This window comes from Ixodes scapularis, unplaced genomic scaffold (genome assembly GCF_016920785.2).
Source record: "Ixodes scapularis isolate PalLabHiFi unplaced genomic scaffold, ASM1692078v2 PGA_scaffold6__148_contigs__length_123643588, whole genome shotgun sequence".
NCBI classification, from domain to species: Eukaryota; Metazoa; Arthropoda; class Arachnida; order Ixodida; family Ixodidae; genus Ixodes; species Ixodes scapularis.
Genome location: NW_024609881.1, coordinates 57226509 through 57247595, shown reverse-complemented (window position 1 = coordinate 57247595; position 21087 = coordinate 57226509). Strand labels below are relative to the sequence as shown.

At 47.5% G+C, this 21087-nt stretch overlaps 1 protein-coding gene across 1 annotated transcript in view; it reads right to left on the bottom strand.

Moving 5' to 3' along the window:
* LOC8043269 overlaps nt 1–21087 on the bottom strand; it is a 37743-nt gene that overhangs the window by 1223 nt on the left and 15433 nt on the right. Inside the window, exons 11-27 of the mRNA XM_029989930.3 lie at nt 20659–20851; nt 17163–17644; nt 16597–16821; nt 14740–15058; nt 13274–13511; nt 11506–11648; nt 10770–10936; nt 9799–10089; nt 9168–9378; nt 8475–8705; nt 7842–8053; nt 6603–6792; nt 5407–5500; nt 4550–4801; nt 3476–3678; nt 1825–2030; nt 387–624 (exon numbers count right to left, since the gene is read on the bottom strand). Of these exons, the coding sequence (XP_029845790.2) occupies nt 387–624; nt 1825–2030; nt 3476–3678; nt 4550–4801; nt 5407–5500; nt 6603–6792; nt 7842–8053; nt 8475–8705; nt 9168–9378; nt 9799–10089; nt 10770–10936; nt 11506–11648; nt 13274–13511; nt 14740–15058; nt 16597–16821; nt 17163–17644; nt 20659–20851 (3895 nt within the window). The remainder of the gene's footprint in view (nt 1–386; nt 625–1824; nt 2031–3475; nt 3679–4549; nt 4802–5406; nt 5501–6602; nt 6793–7841; nt 8054–8474; nt 8706–9167; nt 9379–9798; nt 10090–10769; nt 10937–11505; nt 11649–13273; nt 13512–14739; nt 15059–16596; nt 16822–17162; nt 17645–20658; nt 20852–21087) is intronic.

The window sequence follows — 21087 nt, the reverse complement described above, 5'->3', positions numbered from 1 at the left end:
AACTAAGCGAATCTGGCATGTTCCAGCAGAGGACCAGGGAATCATTTTGACCACCTGACAATCTTTCGACGTGCAACCGAAATAACAAGAATAAGAATATTAATCTCGGTTACGTGACACTTTCTCAGCAATAAGCCTCCACGAGACTGCGATCGCCACGGCCAGGATTCGAAACCGCCACCGGGGGATCCGTAGGCCAGTGCTTTACCTCGGAGCCACCGCCAGGGTGGCTAACCTGCCCAATTCAGCGGAGAAATTGACCCACTAAATTTGGCAGACTGCTGCATACAGACGCACACAAAACACATGGGACCCACTGCAAAACCTCACCAGTGACAGCCGTTCTCGTAAAAGCGACCCTAGTGAATCGAAGGAAGCAAACTTGCCGGCAAAGTGAAACCGCTCGAGGCAGTTCACTCCTGGCAAAGGGATGTTCTGGAGCAGCTGGAAGTGTCCCTGCACCCAGACGTAGACGCCCACGGGCTCCGTGTAGGCGTCCACCCAGCCGTGGCGGCCCTGCAGCCCTGCCTTCTCGTTGGCAAACACCACCGCCAAGCCCGCACCGGCACCCACAAAGAGGGTGGACGATGGAAGAGACGTCGGCAGCTCTGCTACGGCCATAAACTGGGAGGGGAGGGAAGTTGGCACTTTGCTCGGTGCAGCCACAGAATCAACAATTTTAGGCACTTTTTCCGGCGAACGCCAAAATGGAGCACTCTACCATCAGAAAATTTCAATCGTGCAAATTACTACCTGCAATAACATTAAGTCTATGTTTTGATTTATACAAACCCAAAATGTTGGGCTTGTTTTGTTAGTCTTATTTCACTCTCATTCTTGGTTCTTTGCTTGCATCAGTGTTGTCTGTGGGCAGTTGTAGTTTGTATTGGGGGTTTCATATTGTACGAACACTAGGGTCCTTTGCCGTGCATTCTCGCTCACCCCTTGGCTGTTTAGGACGACCCAGGTTCGTTTAGAGCTTACTTCACAGCACTGCTAAGAGATGGCAGCACATCTGCAGGAAATTGTTTACTGTGCATGTTTCTAAAAAGACAAGAGCAGTGGTGGAGACACTTACAACCCAAGTCACACGTGCAATAAAAGAGGAAAGGAGTTTAAAGTCAAAAACTGACAGAAATAAAAAAACAGGTAAGGAGTTAAAGGTGCCATTGGCTGATGGACAGTTGTCTTGAGTATACAAGTTTTCCACCACACCTCTTGAATGGAGAATGTGCTATACCGTAAAATTCCGATAGCTTGCCGAACATCAAGAGTAAATCGGCTGAATAAATGTAGTGGGCTAACGTCCGGTGTACAATCGTTATGGCGAGGGGCAACAAAGCAAAAATAAATGTATTTTCCCCATCAGCAACATTAGCCTATATCCCACCATAGCTATAACTAGCCGCACTTACGCCGAGGCCATCATTGATCAACACTACTATTACTAGGAGTGGGCTATCTTTTGGTGTTTAAAACAAAATAGCAAATCAAGCCAAAAATAGGGGTGGCCTATCTTTCAGGGGTTGGGCATCTCCTGCAACTTCACGGTAGCTCAAGAATTAACATTCGAACATCGCAAGCCGCCGCACCTTTACGGCTTAAATAAGGGAAGCATTTTAAAGGGATAACTTGATAGCTGCAAGAGCTATCAGTTGTTCTGCCCAACGAACCATAGTGGCACTGCACTCTTAGTGCTGGATCTAATGCCCACAATTATGGGAATTTCAATTGCATATTAAGTCTTTATTTTACTGGAGTGGCCCTTTGTTTTTCCAGCACGTTTCTGCATTCGGGATTGTTTGGAAATATACAAATGCTTACGATGTGTGTGTCCTTGTCGAAGCGGTAGACCACAGATGGGACGGGCATCAGGCCAAGCCTCATGCAGTTGGCGATCGAGAGCAACACTGTGCCACGGTGTTCGACCACGTCGATAGACACTGCTGCGGTGCCGTTTATGCTCTGCACCAGGGTCCACCGGTTCTGCTCGGACAGGTGGCGCAAGACGTCCACACGACCACCTGGCGCTGTGAGTGGCACGAAAACAAAGACAATTGTAAAGAAACCCCGTTCGGCGACCCACACCCTTTGACGATCGGGAGTTGTCAATAGGACATCCTGCACCATGTTTCACCATAAGTGCAAGCGAAGCAGCAGTACAAAAGCTTTGAGTAGGTTTGCAGAGCGCACTAGCTTGTGCGGTGAAAGCGCCACTTAAAGGGCAACTCCGCTTAATTTAAAAAATTTTGAGGTAGTGGCCGATTTTGCTTTTTGAAGTTTTGAAGCACTCAAAAACAATCCCCAATCTTTTGTTTCGCGAAAAATAAAATATTTTTCGTGTAATTTTACTCTAGCCATAATCACAAACTGAAACCGAAACTGTGGCAAAGCCGGACAACATTGTATATTCGGCATCACTAAGCATGTACACCTACGTGATATACAAGGGGAAGAAGGAGCTCCCCTCTTATCAGGATCCTCCTTTGTGCCTCCTGGATTAGCACAGGCGTCGCTATTCTCCTCCCAGAAGATTATAGAAGATTAAGCTGTCACTCAAAATTCTTACAAAAGCAGCTTCCCTCTCCTCCTTTTATTTGGTGTTCAAAAGTATGCGATGTAACACAAGCCGCGCTCAACGAGGCGATCGGCTTATCAGTAGTATCAATAGTCGAGCGCCGGGCCGGCCGAGCGCGTCACTCACGTCTTTCACGGCGCTGGCGCCACCCGTGCTCTCCCCGGAAAAAAAAACAAAAAACAAAATCGAAAAATAAAAAAAAAAAGAAGCTGTACATGTTTGATGACGTCGCGGACGTGCCGGGAGAAGGAATTTGGAGGAAGCGGAAATGCAACCGGGCAGTGTTGTCTGGCCCGCACGTCTCATCCAAAACCAGCGGATTCGTGCTTGTAAAACTTTGACAGCGATTTTAATGAACTTCTAGGCGGAATTCCGACGTAATATTTGCCATGGTGGTTTTGCAGATGATAACGAAGAGAACTGTATAGTTTTGCACTACTGGAAAAGAAGCAGAGTTGCCCTTTAAGGCGACACAATTGCGCCGGTAGCTTCGTCCTTGCTCTAACTTTACATGCCAGTTTTCCGGAAGGTGGAAGGTTCTACAGTGCTCACATCTCGTGAGCATTTTTTTACATTTCATGAACCTGCAACTTCCCTGCAGAAGGGGTAATAGACGTTTTGCAGAACGTACAGGACCATCTGCAGCTCCAAAAAGGGTCCATTTGAACAGTGTAGCACGACTTCTAACTTGCGGCAGTTAACGTGCATCATGCAGTAGCTATTACATGAATATATGCCGGTACAATGTCCGTCCATAGATGAACCAAAAGGATTGGATTCTCCATGCGCCTGGTCCGGAGCCATATTTCGGTTTGTGTGGTTTGTGTGATCGCAGTCAAAAGCAAATGTGTGAACCAGCATTGAGTTGCTGTCGGAGCAGCGTCAAGGGTTCATCACCTTTGGTGCCGTGAAAGCTGTACTTGCTGAAGGAGTGGGCCACCGCCATGTAGGTGTCGCCAAGGGCCTGGAAGACTTTGATGTCGCTCACAAAGGGGGAGGCCAGCGAGCGGAAACCAACTTTGACGTTCTGTTCCAGGGAAAGCGGGCGGGCTCCGTCGAGGGAGCCGACCACAAACTCTTCCGTTCCGGGATGGTCGCACCTAGGCGAAAGAAAAATGGTACCAGCGTGAAATCTGGCGGAGGAAGCAGGTTCGGAAGACGCCACCATGTGGGTTGTGGTGGTGTGCACGAGTCTTGTCAGTAACTTCATTTGATTCACCTGCACCTCCTGCACCAATGCAGAAAATTGTAGGGCGGTGCACTTCCGGCATGTGCATTGAGATACGACCGGAGATACACACCGCCTGACAGTTGTCTTCACCAAAGGTGCAGGTGAATTGAAAAAAGCTAGTATGTCACCAGAGAACCCCTCCAGAATTTGGAGCCAACCTAGCACGGTGAAACATTGCCTTGAGGCTAGTTCATGGTGCGGACATCTGTGCTTTGGTATGTAGCAGACTGCATTGCAACTCCTGGCTTTCCACTCTACGCATTGCGCAGATGTCCGATGCAATGCGGAGCTCAAGTCCGTCCGCTTCTTGCACAGGGGTTGCGGTGACGTCCGAATGCCGAGTTCCGATTGGCTTTGAAGGATAGCGGGTAGACCTCAATGCTAGCTGCCTCGAGGTCTGCCCACCATCCTTCCGATTAGAGCCAGTCTGAACAGCGTTTTAACATCTCCGCGATTGCTGCGCAACAAGCAGATGAACTTGTGCTCCGCATAGCAATAGCCTTGTCAAGAGTGGTTATGATGTGGGTTGTACTCGAATGCAAATGCCTGAACCAGTCTAGTGCGACTCACTTTGCAGTCTCAGAAGGTGGAAAAGTCCTCCGCAGAAACAGGCTGTCAAAGTAAACTTTTCTTTAAGAGTAAGAGGAAAAAATAATCTCCCATCAATGCTGCCTCTTACACAATCCTTGCACTACAAGAATGGGCACGTGCCAAGGGTGAGAAACTGGGACCGAACCCACCCTTTTCTGCTCGAGGTACTGTTTGTCCAGGCGACAAAACCAGGTCCTCCGAACCCTTCTGGAGTATCTGCCGCGAAGGGGAAGTAGCGCCTGTGCAGCACGAGTCTGTTCCTGTGCAACGTCCCGTCGGCGGCGACATTCAGGATCTCCGAAGAAAACTCTTTGCAGCAGTCACCACCGCCGTGGTGACAGTGAGTTGGCCTTGCCGTCCAGAACACCGCAACATCGGCAGCAACTGAAGTCCATGGCAACCTAGAAAGAAGAAAGTCGAGGACTGAAATCCACCCCATTGGTAGTTCAATATTTGTTTATTGCACAAAAAATCAGAGTAGGGAGTGTTCAAAGAAGGGTCCACAGTGCCAACGAATTTTTCTTGCAGAGCATCAATTTTTGACACAGATACAAAAAATTTGTTTTTGCAAAGGTACTTTGCATACATCGCCAGTGTACCATGTATAGAACAAGACTTTCCAGGAAGCTGTTGCTAGTAGTTTTTACCGTTTTTACAAAAGACATTTTTTGGTACTTCTCTGGTGGATTGTCATCCACGGCAGACTAAACAGTAGTAATTTGAATCTTGTGCTGCCTCAAAAGAGTAAAAAAGCAAGAAGCGAATGATGTTTGAATGACGACTGCTTGCAGTACACAAATACAAAGCAACACTGGGTATCAATCATGCTTGGCGGTTTGGGCATGCAGTGCTTCAGTGGCCACGCAATGCTGTGCACCCACAAACTTCCAATAGTCAACGAGGTTGCACTGTCAGTGGTGAAACAATTTCGAGCTCGTAGCAGTAGATTCCTGCCAAGTCCCTCTCTTCGGTGCTGATATGAAGCAAAATTTAGCTCTGTGCTTACCCAGCCGTGAATGTCACAGGACTTGTTAGGATGCGTCGCGATGGGATCTCGAGAGTCTGGAAGAGCTCGAAGTGTGTGAATACTGTCGCTTGTCCTGCACAAAAAGGAAGTAGGTACACCTAAACCAGGTGTGCAGGATTTCTGGTTTTGCGATAGTCGGTACCACACAAGTACAAGATCAAAAAGAAACTAAAAGAAATGCCAGAGTTTAGGACCATTTCAGGCAACAGACATGGCAGTCTTTGGGAAAGGATGGGACGAGCACTAGACTCGAGAGACCTGTAACAATCGCATTTACTATGGTACCAGTATCTGGCATTTGGAGTGTGAAGTCAGTTGATCTGGACATAGCTGCAAAAGCTCCTCCCAAGATCCTTGCAACTATGTTTAACCTGTAACAGACTATATATTCCTAAATTAACCGCAGCATCTAAATAAGGGTGCTAGAGGAAAAAGTCAACCTTTTATTATGTCCTGCCCATCGGCTACTTGACAGGCAGTTTTCACTAGTCTTTTTGCCGTATGGTATATTTAAGGGGGGACAGAACCTCAAAATTCACATCTTGAGAAAAGAAAACATTTCTAATTTATATGTGCAGCGGTTCCACAACTAATAGAGAACACTCCTGCAAATACTTATTGCAATATCCGAAACATTTACGAAGAATTAAAATATTTTTGTTAAGCCGACCGTGCTAAATCGTACGTTTTGGAAATGTGAAACTTCTCTAGGTTCCCTGTTTTCGAACTGCTGTAGCTCTACACCAGTATGCCCTAGAATGATCATACCCTCGTTGGAAAGAGCATTTCTTCAGTTTCAATACATTAAACATTTTTGTTCAAGAGTAAACTCGACTCAGGCAAGAACACCATGGAAGTCCAGCTTTCATGTGGAAGAAACTATGCACATGTCGAAGAATTGAAAAGCCTGCCCTGATTGAACAGAAAACTGATTAAAAGCAACATTTGTTTATAGAAAGTCACGTGGGTTAGTCTGCTTTGTATTTCAATGATGCTTCTCCAGCCTATAATTGCCGTAATTGCTGTAGGAAAATATTCCTACAGCGATAAAACTCCACAGTGCATTTAGGCAACGAGATGACTAGACCCCTCTAAATTTCGTCTAATATTGAGCGACCGGTTTCAAAGTACACACTTGAAGGTGGTGTCACTCCTCAACGCAGGCTTTCACTTACCCTTGTATGCAGAGTACTGCTTGTGCAATGTTTGACCCTGGTGTTGAAGAGTGCGAGCAACGCTCTGCACTCCAGCACTCCAGAGCTGCTTGCCGCTGGCAAAGTGCTGCTGAAGGTTGTGCACGTCCATTCCGTTCACTGTACCGACCACATCAATGTCGCCCTGCACTTCGATGGGAGCAGCAAACACCTGAGGGAGAAGGTACATTAATGCTAGCACCCAAACTGAGACTCAAGAAACATGCACGTTTCGCTAGACCAAGGTTGCGGTTGCCCGTCGATTTGCTCAGGAGGAGTCAAAGAGTGGGAAAGGCCAAAACAAGGAATTAAGAAATGGCTTGAGTGTTTTGGAACAGAGATGGAGCTCAGCAACACAGATGAAATCTTGGGCTTGGCTGCCGAGACCGGCAAACGCAACCGAGAGTCGACACCAATATTTTTAGAGAGTTCACGAGGGTTTCCAAGCCACACCAATGAGGAGGCATCTTGCACGCCCCGCTAAGGCACCAGGGGTGCCATAACTCCACTTGTGGTTCTTAACCTGCATCTGAAATCTCAGATGCGTGGCACCGCCACCAAGCTATGGGCACCTTGACAAGAATTTGAAGCCGGCAACTGGGTATCTGTATAAGCTGGCATTTCGTCTGACCCAAGAACTTCATTCAACGTCATTACAAGTATAGCAGTGTCAAACAAAATAATGACTGCTCATTAAAGTTGATTAATAAGTGGCTCTTGCACCACTACAAAAACGTTACTTTGAGCCAAATCTGCACCTTCAAGAAGCTGACACGTTTTTACAAAAGTGACTGGGTAGCCAGAGACTCTACATCTAGCTGAGTCTTTCGATATTGTTTCAGCTCATGAATTCACTAGTCAATGCAAGTTTCCCTGGATACAGATGGGAAAGCACCTGCATTTCTAAAGAAACTAAGAAAAGTTTTGGCTGCAGATATGCGACCGATGCCAAAAAGTGTGATACCCTACCACCAGAGGCCTCAAAAACCTCTTGAGCTTGGGAAGCTGAGCAGAGCCCGGCACCCCAAACTTGTTTTGCTCCAGACCACCATGTAGCTATATTGTAGCAAAAGCACCCAATGCAAATATCGACATAAAAAGTAACTACTAGTGGGCAAGATGCTAACTTTTAAATCTCGCTGTAGGAGAAGTGTGTGCGTGCAAGAGCAAACTCTTGCCAGGTGCTCAAAAGCGTTGTGCTGGCCTTGGAGCCGCCCTCACCGTGTTGTGCGGTATCTCCTCGGGCCTGTTCACAAGGACAAGGTCCTTGGCAAGTTCGACCAGGTCAAAACCGTTGACCCGTCCGACCCTTAGGTCTCCTTCCACCTCCACGTCCTGAACAAAGGTCTTTGTTCCCTTCAGAGCCCGCTGTGCTGACTGCAGGACCAGATGCTCCCTTGGAATGCTGTTGATGCGCAGTGCTTGGAAGTTGCCTGAAAAAGCAAGTCTAGATTACAGCTTCGTAACATCGAAGGCTGAAATACTGGGTGTTTCACCAGAGAATACTCCTACCAATAAAATAACTGAGAAAAAAAAAAAAGACGTTAGGGAACAAACTGCCAGCCACAGCCGATGTCATACCAATTGGCCAAAAAATCTGTAAATAAAATTTACACATTATACAGCAATAAGCAAAAATAAGCATTGTTTTAATTAGGAAATTGCTCAGCACCATGAAAAATTTCCTAAAATCGGTGAACTTTAGAATATTTCAAGCACATGTGCAGCAGGAGGGTGCGCTAGAGTTTTCACTCGTGCAGCAGACGAGACTGGCGATGCAATAATAGGGACGACACGAGCGTTTGCGTTGCCAGTCTTGTGCCTTCTGGCAATGCGGTGGGGTGGGAGGGTCACCTTGAATTGAGACGTCTTCCTGGAACACAAGCTTGGACCTGACCCTCTGAGTGCCACGGAGCGTGACCCTCTCCGCGAGCAGCTTGTCCAGGCTGACGTCGTTGACCTTGGCGGTGTTCAGGTTGCCCCGGATGGTGGCGGGCCCGGCCAGGATGGTCTTCCCGGGAATGTGCTCGTGATGAGACTTCAGCAGGACCAGGTCGCCGGGAATCCGCAGGCCGTTTAACTTGCCTGCGTCGATGACCGTGGCAAGTTCTTAGACAAGAACACAGTTGAGTGTAAGCTGCATTATTCTTAAACAGGCTATTGCTCGTCCTACTAATGGAATCGCGATATGTACCTACTGTAGTTGGGATGGAAACGTTCACTGGTACACCCATCACGTTATGCCAAATGAAAACTGTGGCACGTCCCAATGTTTCGACCAGCATTGAAATAGTAAAAACCAAAAGATCAATTTGACAACATTCAAGCCGTTCCACCTAACGCCGAAGATTCTGCATGCGAATACGACGTGCAAGCAACTACACTGAACTTTCGGCTACTTTTCTAGGATGGATAGCTTATGCCGCAGCTGGCTTGACAGACGTTGAGTACCCAAATAAGCCCAGCATAATATAATACATTTACGATGGAGAAGACTGTGTGGGACATCATTCTGACAAAGGGCCACAAGGCCACTGTTTTGCTTACCTTGAACAAAAACATTGCCAGCAATGTGAGCATTCATGACTGTCTTTCTGCCACCAATCTCGTGATGGCCGCGACCAGTCACGACCGTGCCAAGCTGTTCAATGCGTATTCCTCCAACCAAGCCCCTCGAGTGGACACTGCCGTGGACGTGCAATGAATCCGAGATTTCTAAGCCGTGCTGATTTGTGAACGTCTTGGTGCCTTGGATGACCTGATTGGGGAAGAGACCCGCACAGTCAACGAAGTTGAGCCCACATGGCACGTCACATTCAAGAAGCAACGCCCATCAAGCTGCACCATCCATTTTGTCACAGCTCAACTGTGTCCTAGTTGCAATATTAGTTTTAACGGTGGCAGGAAAAGCATGCGGATAATACAATTTACGAAGACAGAAATGCAACAATTTCGATCAGTACAATGGGTGTACAGTATAGCCTCCTAAATTTGTCACCCGAGTAGAACAGATTGACAAAGCATTGACATCTCGCCTCTCATGATGAACACCATCATGAACGATGAAATTTTAGTTTCGTACAGCAACGTTCAAAATCACAAAAAATATAATCCGGAAGCTCAGCGTGAGTAGCAGTAATCTTGTGCCCAACGAATGAAAGGCTCGAAGATTCCCGACCTGCTCCGTTGACTTTGTGACCGCGTCGTGGAGGAGGTCTGTGAGGTTGATGCTGTTGACAGGACCGGCAACTACGAGGGAATCCGCAGAGACCCCGTCGACGAACGTCATCGGACCGTTGATGGCCTGGAACCCATTCCTCACAACCAGCTGGTTGACTAGGAGGTCGAAAGGGACCCCGTTGACAGGGCCACGGATGTTGACGTTGTCCTTCACTGTCAGCTTTGCAAAGTGCTTCTCTCCCGAGATGCGCTGCTTGTTGCCGTTGAGGTACAGCGCATCTTCGTAAAGCTGCAGAATTGAAAGGGGGGTCAGACTGACATTACCGAAAGTGTACGTCCATTTACAGTAGTGCAAAATCCTGCATGCTTGTGCATCCAATTGAAAAGACCACTGCTAGTTATTAAATTGAATAGTTTGTCCCACTTTGACAATCCTTGTCATAAAAAGGAAAGAAATGAATAAATGAGCTTTAAATAACTTAATGGACATAACTAGCTCATTTCCATTAAAACCAAAGATTGTTATGCAGAAAGCATTTGTGTACAAACAGTGGAAGGCTGCTTTTGAAATTCATAGACTCAGAAGTTCACTACATCAGTGTCCTACGAAGTTGCGAGAAAGTTAGCTGTGGTGCGGGCCAGCCAGTTTTGGGATGCATGGATACAAGTTACAGCTGCAGAACTGGAACTCGTTCACACAATATTCTACCATTGAAGGCCTTGGAGATAAGAGGAAATCTGACGTTAATGTAGGATCGATCTGCCTTTGAAGTACGGAGACAGTGGTCCACGCTGTTAACGTGCACCCATTAACGATATATGAACGCATGCCAGTACAATGCTCATCCAGATCGAAATGGGCAGGAGTGAAGAGATGAGGCACTAAGAAGCACAGTTGTTAACTGCCTCAGCTGCAAGGTTCCCAACGCCCTCGGAGAAGACTATTACGACAGGTACAGGTGAACTTGCCTTTGTGAGGTTGCAGCCGTTCACCAAGCCGCTAACTTTAGTGTGGCCGTCGGCGAGAAGGCTCTTGAACACCACATTCCCACCGAGCACAGAGTCTTCCTTGAGCAGAACGACATTCTTCATCTGGATTCCGTCAAGTTTTGCCGGGTCGTACACCTGCAGGTGTTCTAGAGAGGGCCCACAATACATTTCATTAAGACAGTGTCGTAAAATTCTTCGCACAGATTGTCATTGAAATGCGGTAGCGTTTTTGTAACAGTCTTTTAATGAAAATTTAATTTTTGAATTGTTTAGGAGCTGCTGGAAAAATTCTAGGAAAATGTTTCGTCAATATGCACGAAGCCTTCTATCACATTTAAAACCAATTCACAATTTTCTCATCCGACTAATTCCCGTGGACAGGCCTCCCGCAACGAACCACTTTTGCTGTAGTACTACGGTACTGCAATTCAAATGTTTCTCTTACTAAATGTGCATATAAACATGGTATGTATACAAATATAACCAAGATTTATACAAACAACCCTTGGTGACTATTTGACGTTCAGAAGCTAATATATTGTATCACATTTATTGGGTGCATCACCCCTGGCTGCAAAATTGAAGTAGGTAGGCGTGCAACAGATGAGAGCTGCCCGCTTCATTGTCCACAGGTATGTGGACGCGAGAGTGCTTAGGGTTCGCTCAGAAATGCTACTGCACTTAATCAAGGTGGGCTCAAAGCCAATCCACTTACCAACATCAATTCCTCCGAGGAACGTCATAGGGGCTGAGACGAGGTTCTCCTGGCTCCTTGACATTGCTCGTGCGTAGAGGTCCTTCATGTGGACACCATTCACTGGCCCGTGGGTCGTCACGTGGCCACCAACAAGAACCCTCCTGCAGCAGAAGTTCAGCGAGTTAAGGGGTTGAAAGCCGCTGGGGTGACATGAAGCAACTCCAATCAAAGTACCAAGTTCCGCTTGCACCCTGGTTACTGGATGAATGAAGGCATACGAGCACCACCTTCCGAGTGCACCGCGCAACACAGTTAGCTTAAACAAGCAATCGACAATCTATTTTTCGTTTGAAACAGAAGGGCTGCCATCGAAGTTACTTGGGTGGTGGAAGGTGCACATATTTGGGCATCAGCTGAAGTAAAAATTTATTTAGTTAGTTTAAAGTTCACTGCAAAAACGCGGCGACATAGCCTTTGCGCTAAAAGCGTTGTGCATTGTACACCCGCCGTCAAGCTAGCCTAGAATGCAGTAGCGGTGCTCTCTGGACTGTGCTCAAGACATCTGCCGGTTGACGCTGGGCCCTAGATAGCGCACCCGAGCATGCGCCGCTATTGTGCAGTGCTGGAAAGATGTCAACATTTGTGCTGACCCTTCTGCAGACCGCCGGCTGCCAGCGACTCGCTCTGCGACTCCATGCTGCGAAAGCAAGGCAAACGGTGTGGCGGCCCACACGCAGTCTGCTCCAGATTATTGCGCATTCTTCGGAGAGGAATTTAGTTGCTGAACTCTCACACTTGCCTTGGTACTTGCGCAGAACCACTAGTGTGTTCAGGAAGCTACGCATTTTCTTGTTCGAGTATTATGCTTCTTTACCGCCACCAATTTAAGTGCTTGTTATCTCTGCACTTCCAATAAATTGCCTTCACAATGGGAACGCAACTGCAGCTTGCGATTCCATGGTAATGAATGTGGGTCAGATACAAATTATACCATCCCTTAAAGCTTCCTGCCGCTTGCGGAAGCAGCACCAACCTCGTAAGGACGCTACCAATTGAGATATTTTATGTCCGAATGAATCCTAAAATATATATCATCGCGCAAGACTCCTGGGATTTCATGCAAATATTTTTATTCAGTTGGCTTCGATTTAGTGGAAGAGCTAAAAAAAGTAATGAACGAAAGGAGAACAGATTCAGAGAAAATAATTTCGAACGTTCATGCTAAAGCATGCGATGTGGTACGCAGACCGAGGATAGGACTGCACTGAGCCGCTTTTAGGCTTGCAATCCTCAACGGAAGCAAGCGCAAGAATTCAGCTCCTAAATTACTTTCGGAGGACCGCGCAACAATGCGGAGCAGGCAGCGCTTGAGCCGTCGAACCGAAAGCCCCTATTTTGCAGCTTGGGGTCTGGAGTGCACCGCTCTGTGCTTGGCAGTTTCGATGCCAAATGTACACAACTCAACCAAATGCGGCCACAATTCTAAATTAGAGCACCCTTGTGCAAATGCGTCGCCACCTGTCAAGTGCCGTTCAAAACTTCAAAAAGCGTGGTCAGAATTTTTCTGGATCACTCTTCTCAAATTTGATATGCTGGGGTGCTGTCCTATACCAATTGTAAGCATTGAATAATAAAAAATTTGCACTGCAAATTTGTTCGCACTGTGAAACTTTTTCCCAATATTCAAGTGGTTCCAATTATTCCAAGTCCAATTTCGAGTATGTCCTTCGAGTATATCTAGCTAGGTATTTTGAGTTCCCTTCGAAATTTTGAAGCTGAATCTTACCCTTGCACAGTTTTCTTTCCCGTGATCACTTGATGCTCGTCCCGTCGCACAACCCTCCGAACGTGCTCCCCAATGTCCATGCCGTTGACCTTGTTCGCAAGGAGAGACTTTAGCCGAAGCGGGCTCTGGAAGGTCTTTGTGCCTTTAATGTCTTGAGGCACGTTCAGCAGAGCAACTCCGTTCAGCAACTCTGCCACGTTCACCCCGTCTATGGAGCCGGAACTCTGAAGGTGGAAGGCTGAAAAGGCAACCCGTTTACTTTGGGGTGGGCACAGATAATGCACCGTTTGCAATTTCTGAACTTGAAAATTACTGCACATAAAAAGCTTCTTGCAGTTTTCGTATAGCTTCTCGTTATGAGAGTGGCTTGTCAAAAAAAAAGTGCTGCAACTGGATTGGTGCGCTGAAGGTTTTAGAAGTGTCTGCACAACCGAATTCATGGGACAAAAAAAGACTCGAGAACGGACTGAATCAGGCTGCCACAACTAATGAATATTGTCACGAATGACAAATGATGAGGTGGCAAATACCGGAGAAACTAAACGTTTGTGGCAAACTTGTGCCAAAACGGAACAAAAATGAATGGCGAACAGCAGGCATTGATGATGGACAGCAGGATGAAGCACACGCAAAAGAGTTGCTCCAGCTCGCCATGCGGAGCCAGTTACGTACACGCATGGGCTTCTGGAACAATCTGTAGGTGTGGCACGTAGAACATTCGGACCTCGAACAAGCAATTTACCAGAACGCCGCATTTACAGAAATAACAAACAGGTATGTCCACTCCGAGCCAACCTTGGCCTTTTGCATGGGAGCCCAGGAGAAGCACTCAGTTGATCGATTGAAGTTTTAGCGAACGCCCATATTTCACCGAATGACACTTCAGCGAATAGTCGGACGCCGCAAAGCGGCGTTTTTGGGTGGGTCAAGCGAGTTCACATTTTTGTACTGAGCCGCCGCAGACTGTCGCCGCGAAGCGGCGCAAGTGCAGCGCGGTAGATGGGTTAACGCACGCCCCCTTTTTTCGCTAAAACGTCGATTCGCTCAAATGTCCCTGTTTGCTAAAACATCATTCGCTCATGTGATATGGACCCGAACCCAGCATGATAACCATTCGGCCACGGATGGTTATCATGTTGGTTAATGAAAAGGCCATAATTCGGGGAATGGCCCCTATTTTGTCCTCTCCGCAGTATGCTAGGCACGTATTAAACCAAGTTCAAAGGTTCAATTTGTTCTCCCAAACTTTTGAACCTGATCAAGTTCTGCAAATTTTGCATGGTGCTGGCACCTCTCCTTCCCACTGATAAACTAATTTTCAGCCTACCTAAAGATTTTTCAGGTCTCTCTTTATAAGGAAATAGTAGAAAGGTTGTCAGATTCACAACAAACCGACTACTCAAAACTGATGGCCTCACCGACACTTGCAAACCATTCTCGTGAAATCAGACTCCAAATTTACTTACCGTCAACACCACCAGCAAAGTGCTTATTGGTAACAATCCCCTGCCGAGAGGAGTTTTGGAGTACCACGTCGCTGAGAAATCCCTTGAAGTCGACACCGTTGAAGAGCACGGGACTAATTGAGTCTGCGCCGAGATGCTTCACGGAGATTGGCTGGGAAAACGCAGGAGTCCCCGACATCACCTGCTCGCCGCCAACCAAGAGGTACTGTTTTTGCAAGCTCCGACCATTTACTGTCTCGCAGTGAATATTCTTTTGGACGACGAACGACGGGAAGCTAACGTTGCCGTGGATGACGCCATTGCGATGAGCTCTCGCCACCTGCGCAGTTCAACGGAATGTTGGCACGACAACTCCATGGATGCTTGTCTAGTGGTGTGCCCATGATCAGAATAACTGTCAAAGCAGGATCATAGAAAACAAAAAGGAAGCGTAACCGCTTCTAGCATTGCCCTTGAGGATCAAACTTTGCATGTTATTGCAAAGAGCATGCTTTTTTAAAATTTACTTAAAAATTCTCGAGGGAATTCACATAAAGATATTGGCATCTTAGTGTTTGCAAACATACTACATAGTTTCAAATGTTCCGAACCATTGCCGACGACAAACTGTTTAGGCAAGAATTTAAGTTAAAGCAAGGTAGACAGGCGAGCTGGTTAAGGATACACATAGTAACCCTGAAGCAAGGGAACAAAAAAAATTGAGTCTGTCCGTGTTTGTTTTTTTTTTCCGAAGGGGGGGGGGTGGGGGGTCCCTCACTCAAGGGTTACAATGTCCAAGAAATTAATACTCATTCATAAACAGCTTCGGCTACGGTGATGCGACAAACAACCAGCTTTACACTCTAGTTGTCTGAAGCATAAGTATCTGCGACAAAGTACTGATCAGCCATGTAGACAGAAAGTCCCCTAAAGGTAAACTATAGTCATGCTGAAGTCATCCACAACTACAGAACTGCCTAAATCCAGTCAATCTCCAATCCCCTTTCTAGAAAAGACTGAAAAATCAAACCCTCCTCCCAATATAGCCGGTGTATAACAAATATGAATGCAATATGGAACTGGTATAGACCCAAGGCAGTGAACAGAAGGCGCCTCCGTCTGCTGCTAGTCAGCGTGACTGGTGGTCAAAAACGTGTACAGGCTCGATCATGCTGACAGTTAAATAAGTCCACTTACGGTCCCTGGTCAAGGCTCTCGTTGCTGCTTCTGCCATTTCCTACATTCTCTATAAGCTTGCCTCTATCTACCGTGGAAGAGTCATTAGAACGGCACCGCCTTGCTACAAAGCAAGTGTGTTGAAGATACGCTCCAATTTTTGACAAATGCCACGAGATGGCACAGCATGACCTGCCCACACGCTTTCAAGGCCATGAGGCGCATGTCTATCGCCTGGGCACGCAGACTTCGAACGCCACACAAAGGGGCCTCTTCCCGCCGAGAGTAAACGCCGTCCCATGCTAGCTCAGTAGGTAAAGCAGTTGGCTCACAATCTCAAATTTGAGAGCTCAGATCCCTGCTGGGGGAACTCAAGCCTTTTATATGGTTCCCAATGGGTGGAACGCTTTTGCCGCATGTTTCTCGTTACGGCCAAATATTACGCCCAAAACGTTGCAGATCGTGAAAATCTGCCGATAAAACAGCTCTATTAGAACGGCAACTTTGGGCAGGCCATGCCTTGAATCGATTGGACACCAATGCTGCATCATAGTTTGGCGTGGGCTAGGACGTTTGGGCTGGAAATCGGGTCCAACAATAGCGGCTGCAAGCTGTCTCAGAGTTCCGAGAATTCTGCTCAAAATGGCACTCCCCGCCGAATGAAACTTCATTGCCCAGTCGGTATGCCAGTTAAGGCCTCACCAGTTTGGCGGCTTCCGAGAGATCTACGCCGTTGATCGGCACTCCTGGTGCCAGTTCCACAGGCCCCTTCACGTAGATGGAGTCCTTGAAGGTCACAGGTCCTTCCAGAAGCTCGTCACCGAAAGTCTTCACAATGTCCTGGTCCAAGCTGATCCCATTGATTGTGTCCGTATCTACGTCGCCCTCCACATGGACATTGTCGAATTTCACAGGTACCTTGATGTCCTGCGCGAAACACGAAATTGCCATCTTCAGTCTCATTCCCCAGTTTTACGCGATTTATCTCTGCATTTTGATTGAGCACTTGCTCAGGATTTTACGGTAGTTACTGAACCATACCTACCATCTGAGCACGAGTATTTACACGGCTGAAGTTTTAGCATAAAGTCACTGTTAAGTATGACTTTTCATGTGAAATTATCTAGTATACAAACATCTCATACCTACATCGGTAACATTTGCCTATTGCTTGCACCTTTGCTATTAGGGGGATTGCATATCTACTTTGAAATCTGCAAAACAAAAGTGACCAGCTAGAAACAGCTCTGCCACCCACTAGGAGTCACCTGGTTGATGGACTTGAGCCAGACGTGGTTTTGCAGATCTCGTAGCATGTGGTCATTGATTCCCTTCTGTGCCACAACGTTGCCAACAACAACCATCGACTCTATGCTTACGGCACTGTCGTATACAACAGCCCGGCCAACACTCTTGCCGAGTTCCGATGGATCAACTCCGTCGATGGTGCTGCCAGGGGTCATGGTGATGTCCCCAGTCACATTGACATCGGCACCGAAGATCTTTGTGCCGTAGACGATTTGCGGCCCCTTGCTCCTGCGCACGGCTTCCTTGGCAAGGTTCAGACCGTTGATGGATCCGGTGTTCAGGTTCTTCTTGAAGTGGATGGCATCCTTGACGGTCCACGTACCGCCGATTGTCTGATCGCCTCCCAGAGTCACCAGGTCAAGGTTCGGTCTGATGCCGTTGAGGGTGCCGCCAACTTCGACGTTGCCACGGACCGTCACGGGGGCGTCGTAGCTCTTTGCACCTGAAATGCATTTGGAGTCCTTGAATTTAACTCCCCCTTGTAGCAATTTTGGAGGGTCTATACATCTCCGTATTGCAGTCGGCAAGCATGGATGGTTGTAGCAATACCTTGTACGGGCAATAAAAGACAACTGCAGTTTACTCAATGTCAGGCTTTTAAATGCTGAAGAGTCGATTCAGACAGGTAAGATTGAAGTACAATAGATGTAATGTACAATGGGGTGCACATTGTTTTTAGGCCTGGTGGCCCTGAATATTCCGAACCGGAGACCCCACAGTACCTTATTTGAGCCGACGCTACGAGCAGACTGAGCCAATAAAAAATGAAAAGTAATAGGTTACCATGTCCATAGTCTTCGTGCGGACTCCAGATAAAACATCGAGCTCTGTTAATGCACCACGACCTTGCAGTTTTGGGCTCTGCTAAGTTGAAATAAAGTGCAGACCAGTGTCCTAAAACCTAGCCCCTCAGCTATAAAAATGGGAAATAGTCTTAAAGACAGGCTCACGTGAAGAGGAGCCAGGCATAAAACAATTTTTGCTTTTTATGGCACTCCCAGCATCAGTGTTCTTGGAGCTTCGTGACTATGCATTTCTGACACTGACTACGATATGCGTGAAGGTTTCTTAAAAAAAAAAACAGTCTCAAAAAGCGCAGCCCCTCCTACAGTGTCACAGCATCAGCATAAACATGGTAGCACCCGGGGAACGGAGCAGACGCTGGTCTATACGCTCCGTGCGGGAACTATAGGGGGCGCTTTGAAAAACGCGCGTAGCACCGCTAGCGGAGGAGCTGGCGTTCGAAAGTGAGGCGCGCTCAGCAGCCTGCGGCGCCTTTTCGCGTGCGAAGCTGTGGCGGCGGAAGCGCGCACGGACGGAACTTTTGCTGTTTGAGCCGATGAGTTGAGGGTGACGTTGCACGAGTGCTGGGGCAGATTTAACAAGGGCATTTAGCTGTTCTTTGCTTCTTATATATTGAGTTTGAGTAGTTATTAGGGGTAATTTCTTTAGTTGCGGTCGAAAAAGGGATTTGAGCAATTTTCCGAAAAGCAAGACGGCCGCCACCATAATGGCCCTCAGTGGGAAATTTGTTCGCTCGTCGCTGTAAACGTAGGACTGCTGTAACGACGATATTTGGAGGCGAGTGAGATGTTCACTAAGTTTGTGTACTATGTGGGCCAAGTTTTATTAAGACAGCAGGTGTGAAAGTTATGGTTCCAACGAATAGAGGAATAAGGCTGTCAGGAGTATTCAATATTGAACCCAAAATGTTGTGTTATATATAACTGGGCTGTGTGAAGTGCAGACTTGGACACATAGGTTTTTGGACATGACCGTAACTTGACACAACAGTTATAATACCGAAAATGGGTGGCATAGGGAAGCCAGGTGTAAATTTGGTTTGGGCGGCGTAACTGAATGGGAAACGGTTTTGACCGTGAAAGGGCTGTCAAGAGAATACCACTCGTCGTGGGAGATGGAGACTTTACAGGTAAAAAGTGACTAGTGCACTGTACTTCCAATTGAAGCAACTTTACGAAAGGTGGCTTCAAAGAAGAGAAACCCAAGTTGCCGGCTAACACACGGTTTGGCCGTCAAAGGCTTTTGCGGTAAGCTGTTGTGTAGTAATATTTTTCGGCACACAGGTACTTTACCACCCATAATTTGGCAAAACAGTTAATATACCTAAAAGAGGTGGTATAGTTTAACCAGGTGGAAATATTTTTGGGCGGCGTAACTAAATGGGAACCGGTTTTGATCGTCAAAGGCTGTCAAGAGAATACCACTTATCATGACCAGGAGGTGCACACTTTACAGATAGGAGCAGTGCTTAAAGTCCCCGTAAACTGAGAGGGGTCCCTACAAGAAGGTAGGGGAAAGGGGGGGGAGTTTGATGAGATGTAATAGATGCACATAAATAAACCTCACTGCTGACCGTGTCCACGCTGTACCTGCAACCCTTAACCCCAAATGTCACACCCCTGAAAACAATCTATCTTATTGCAAGATATGATTTTGATTTCACCAATTCTGGGGCTGTGGAGGAGGGTCTCAGGCCATCCGTTAAAATCAGGGGGGGGGGGGGGAGGGGGGTCGAGACCCCCTGAGACCTCCTAAGCTTTAAGCCCTGGGTATAGGAAGGGACCAGTGGACGGTACTTCCAGTTCGAAGAACTTTGCGATAGGTGGCCCTAAAGCCGAGAAAAAAAATTGTTGTCTACAAGACTCGGGGTGTCAGCGTCTCCACATCCAAAAGGAGGCTGATCAAAAAAGAAAGCACACCACATAAACTTCCATACTCAAACATCGATTGTCCAGTGATTCCAAATTTCATTGTAGTTTTCCTTAGATTCACATTTGTCACTTTTTGTACCGTCGTAATCTTTCTTCATGAAGTACAGACTGCGTGCCATACGGGTCCGGAAATATCAACACGTACGATGGGGACGAAACTTCTTTCGATGGCATTCCTTCAACGAATTTCGCACTGCATACCCGCGAGTGTGGGATGGCATTTCAGTTTGAGCTGAGATATGTAGGCGTTACTGGTAAAAAAACAAACGCAGAGCGCAAAGTGAATATGTCAGCCGTGCCAACACAGTGGCAGACATGATCGGGAGACCAAATTTCTCGCGTCGTACGGCACGGGTCCATCGTTGTCGCTGTCCCACAAAACATCGGCGAGGTGAAAAACTGGAACTTTGTCCCCACGAGATACGACGCATAATTATTGGAGCACTTAACGACGCAGCAGTTCATGCTGTCAACCTGGCACAACCGCATCGCTCAGACTTCGATGCGTACCAATGTACGCGGGGTGGTTTCGTTTCGCAGGGGCTCTCACTGCCTACCTTCAGTAACGGCCGGGCGGCGGCGCGCCGCACGGAGTGTATAGTCCAAGAGGAGAACCTGAAGGCGCAACACGCCGCAGGCACTGGGTTTTCAGGGAGCCACGTTGAGGGCTCGCAACGTGTCCGGAATTTGAAAATTATGCAAATGAACAGTAGGTGCTCACCCCCGATAATTTGGTGGCTGTGTTTGTCCACCGCCTCGGCGTACAGCGCCGGAATGCTGTACTTGCTGTCGATGGGGTGCTTCAGGTGCAGTCCGGAGCCGACCGTGAGCGGGCTCTGGAAGCTCCACGTTCCGGTCACCTCGCTGTTGCCGTGCAGGGGTACCAACTTTCGGGCGAAATCAGACAGGTCCCTCTACAAAAAGCGGAAGCGGGGGGAAAAAGTTTAGGTGGACAAGCACAACATCGCCCGTCGTAAATTGCCCGCGAATTGAAAAAAGGCAGAGTTGCAGCCTTGAATTGCGAGTTGAGTGGCACGCTAATATATACGGTTATTGACAGGACAAGAACGGGGAGCCGCTTCGCAAGTTCGGCCCCCGGTACGTGTCTGCTGCCCACAGTCTTGTATTGAATGTACATGCACACTTGAGG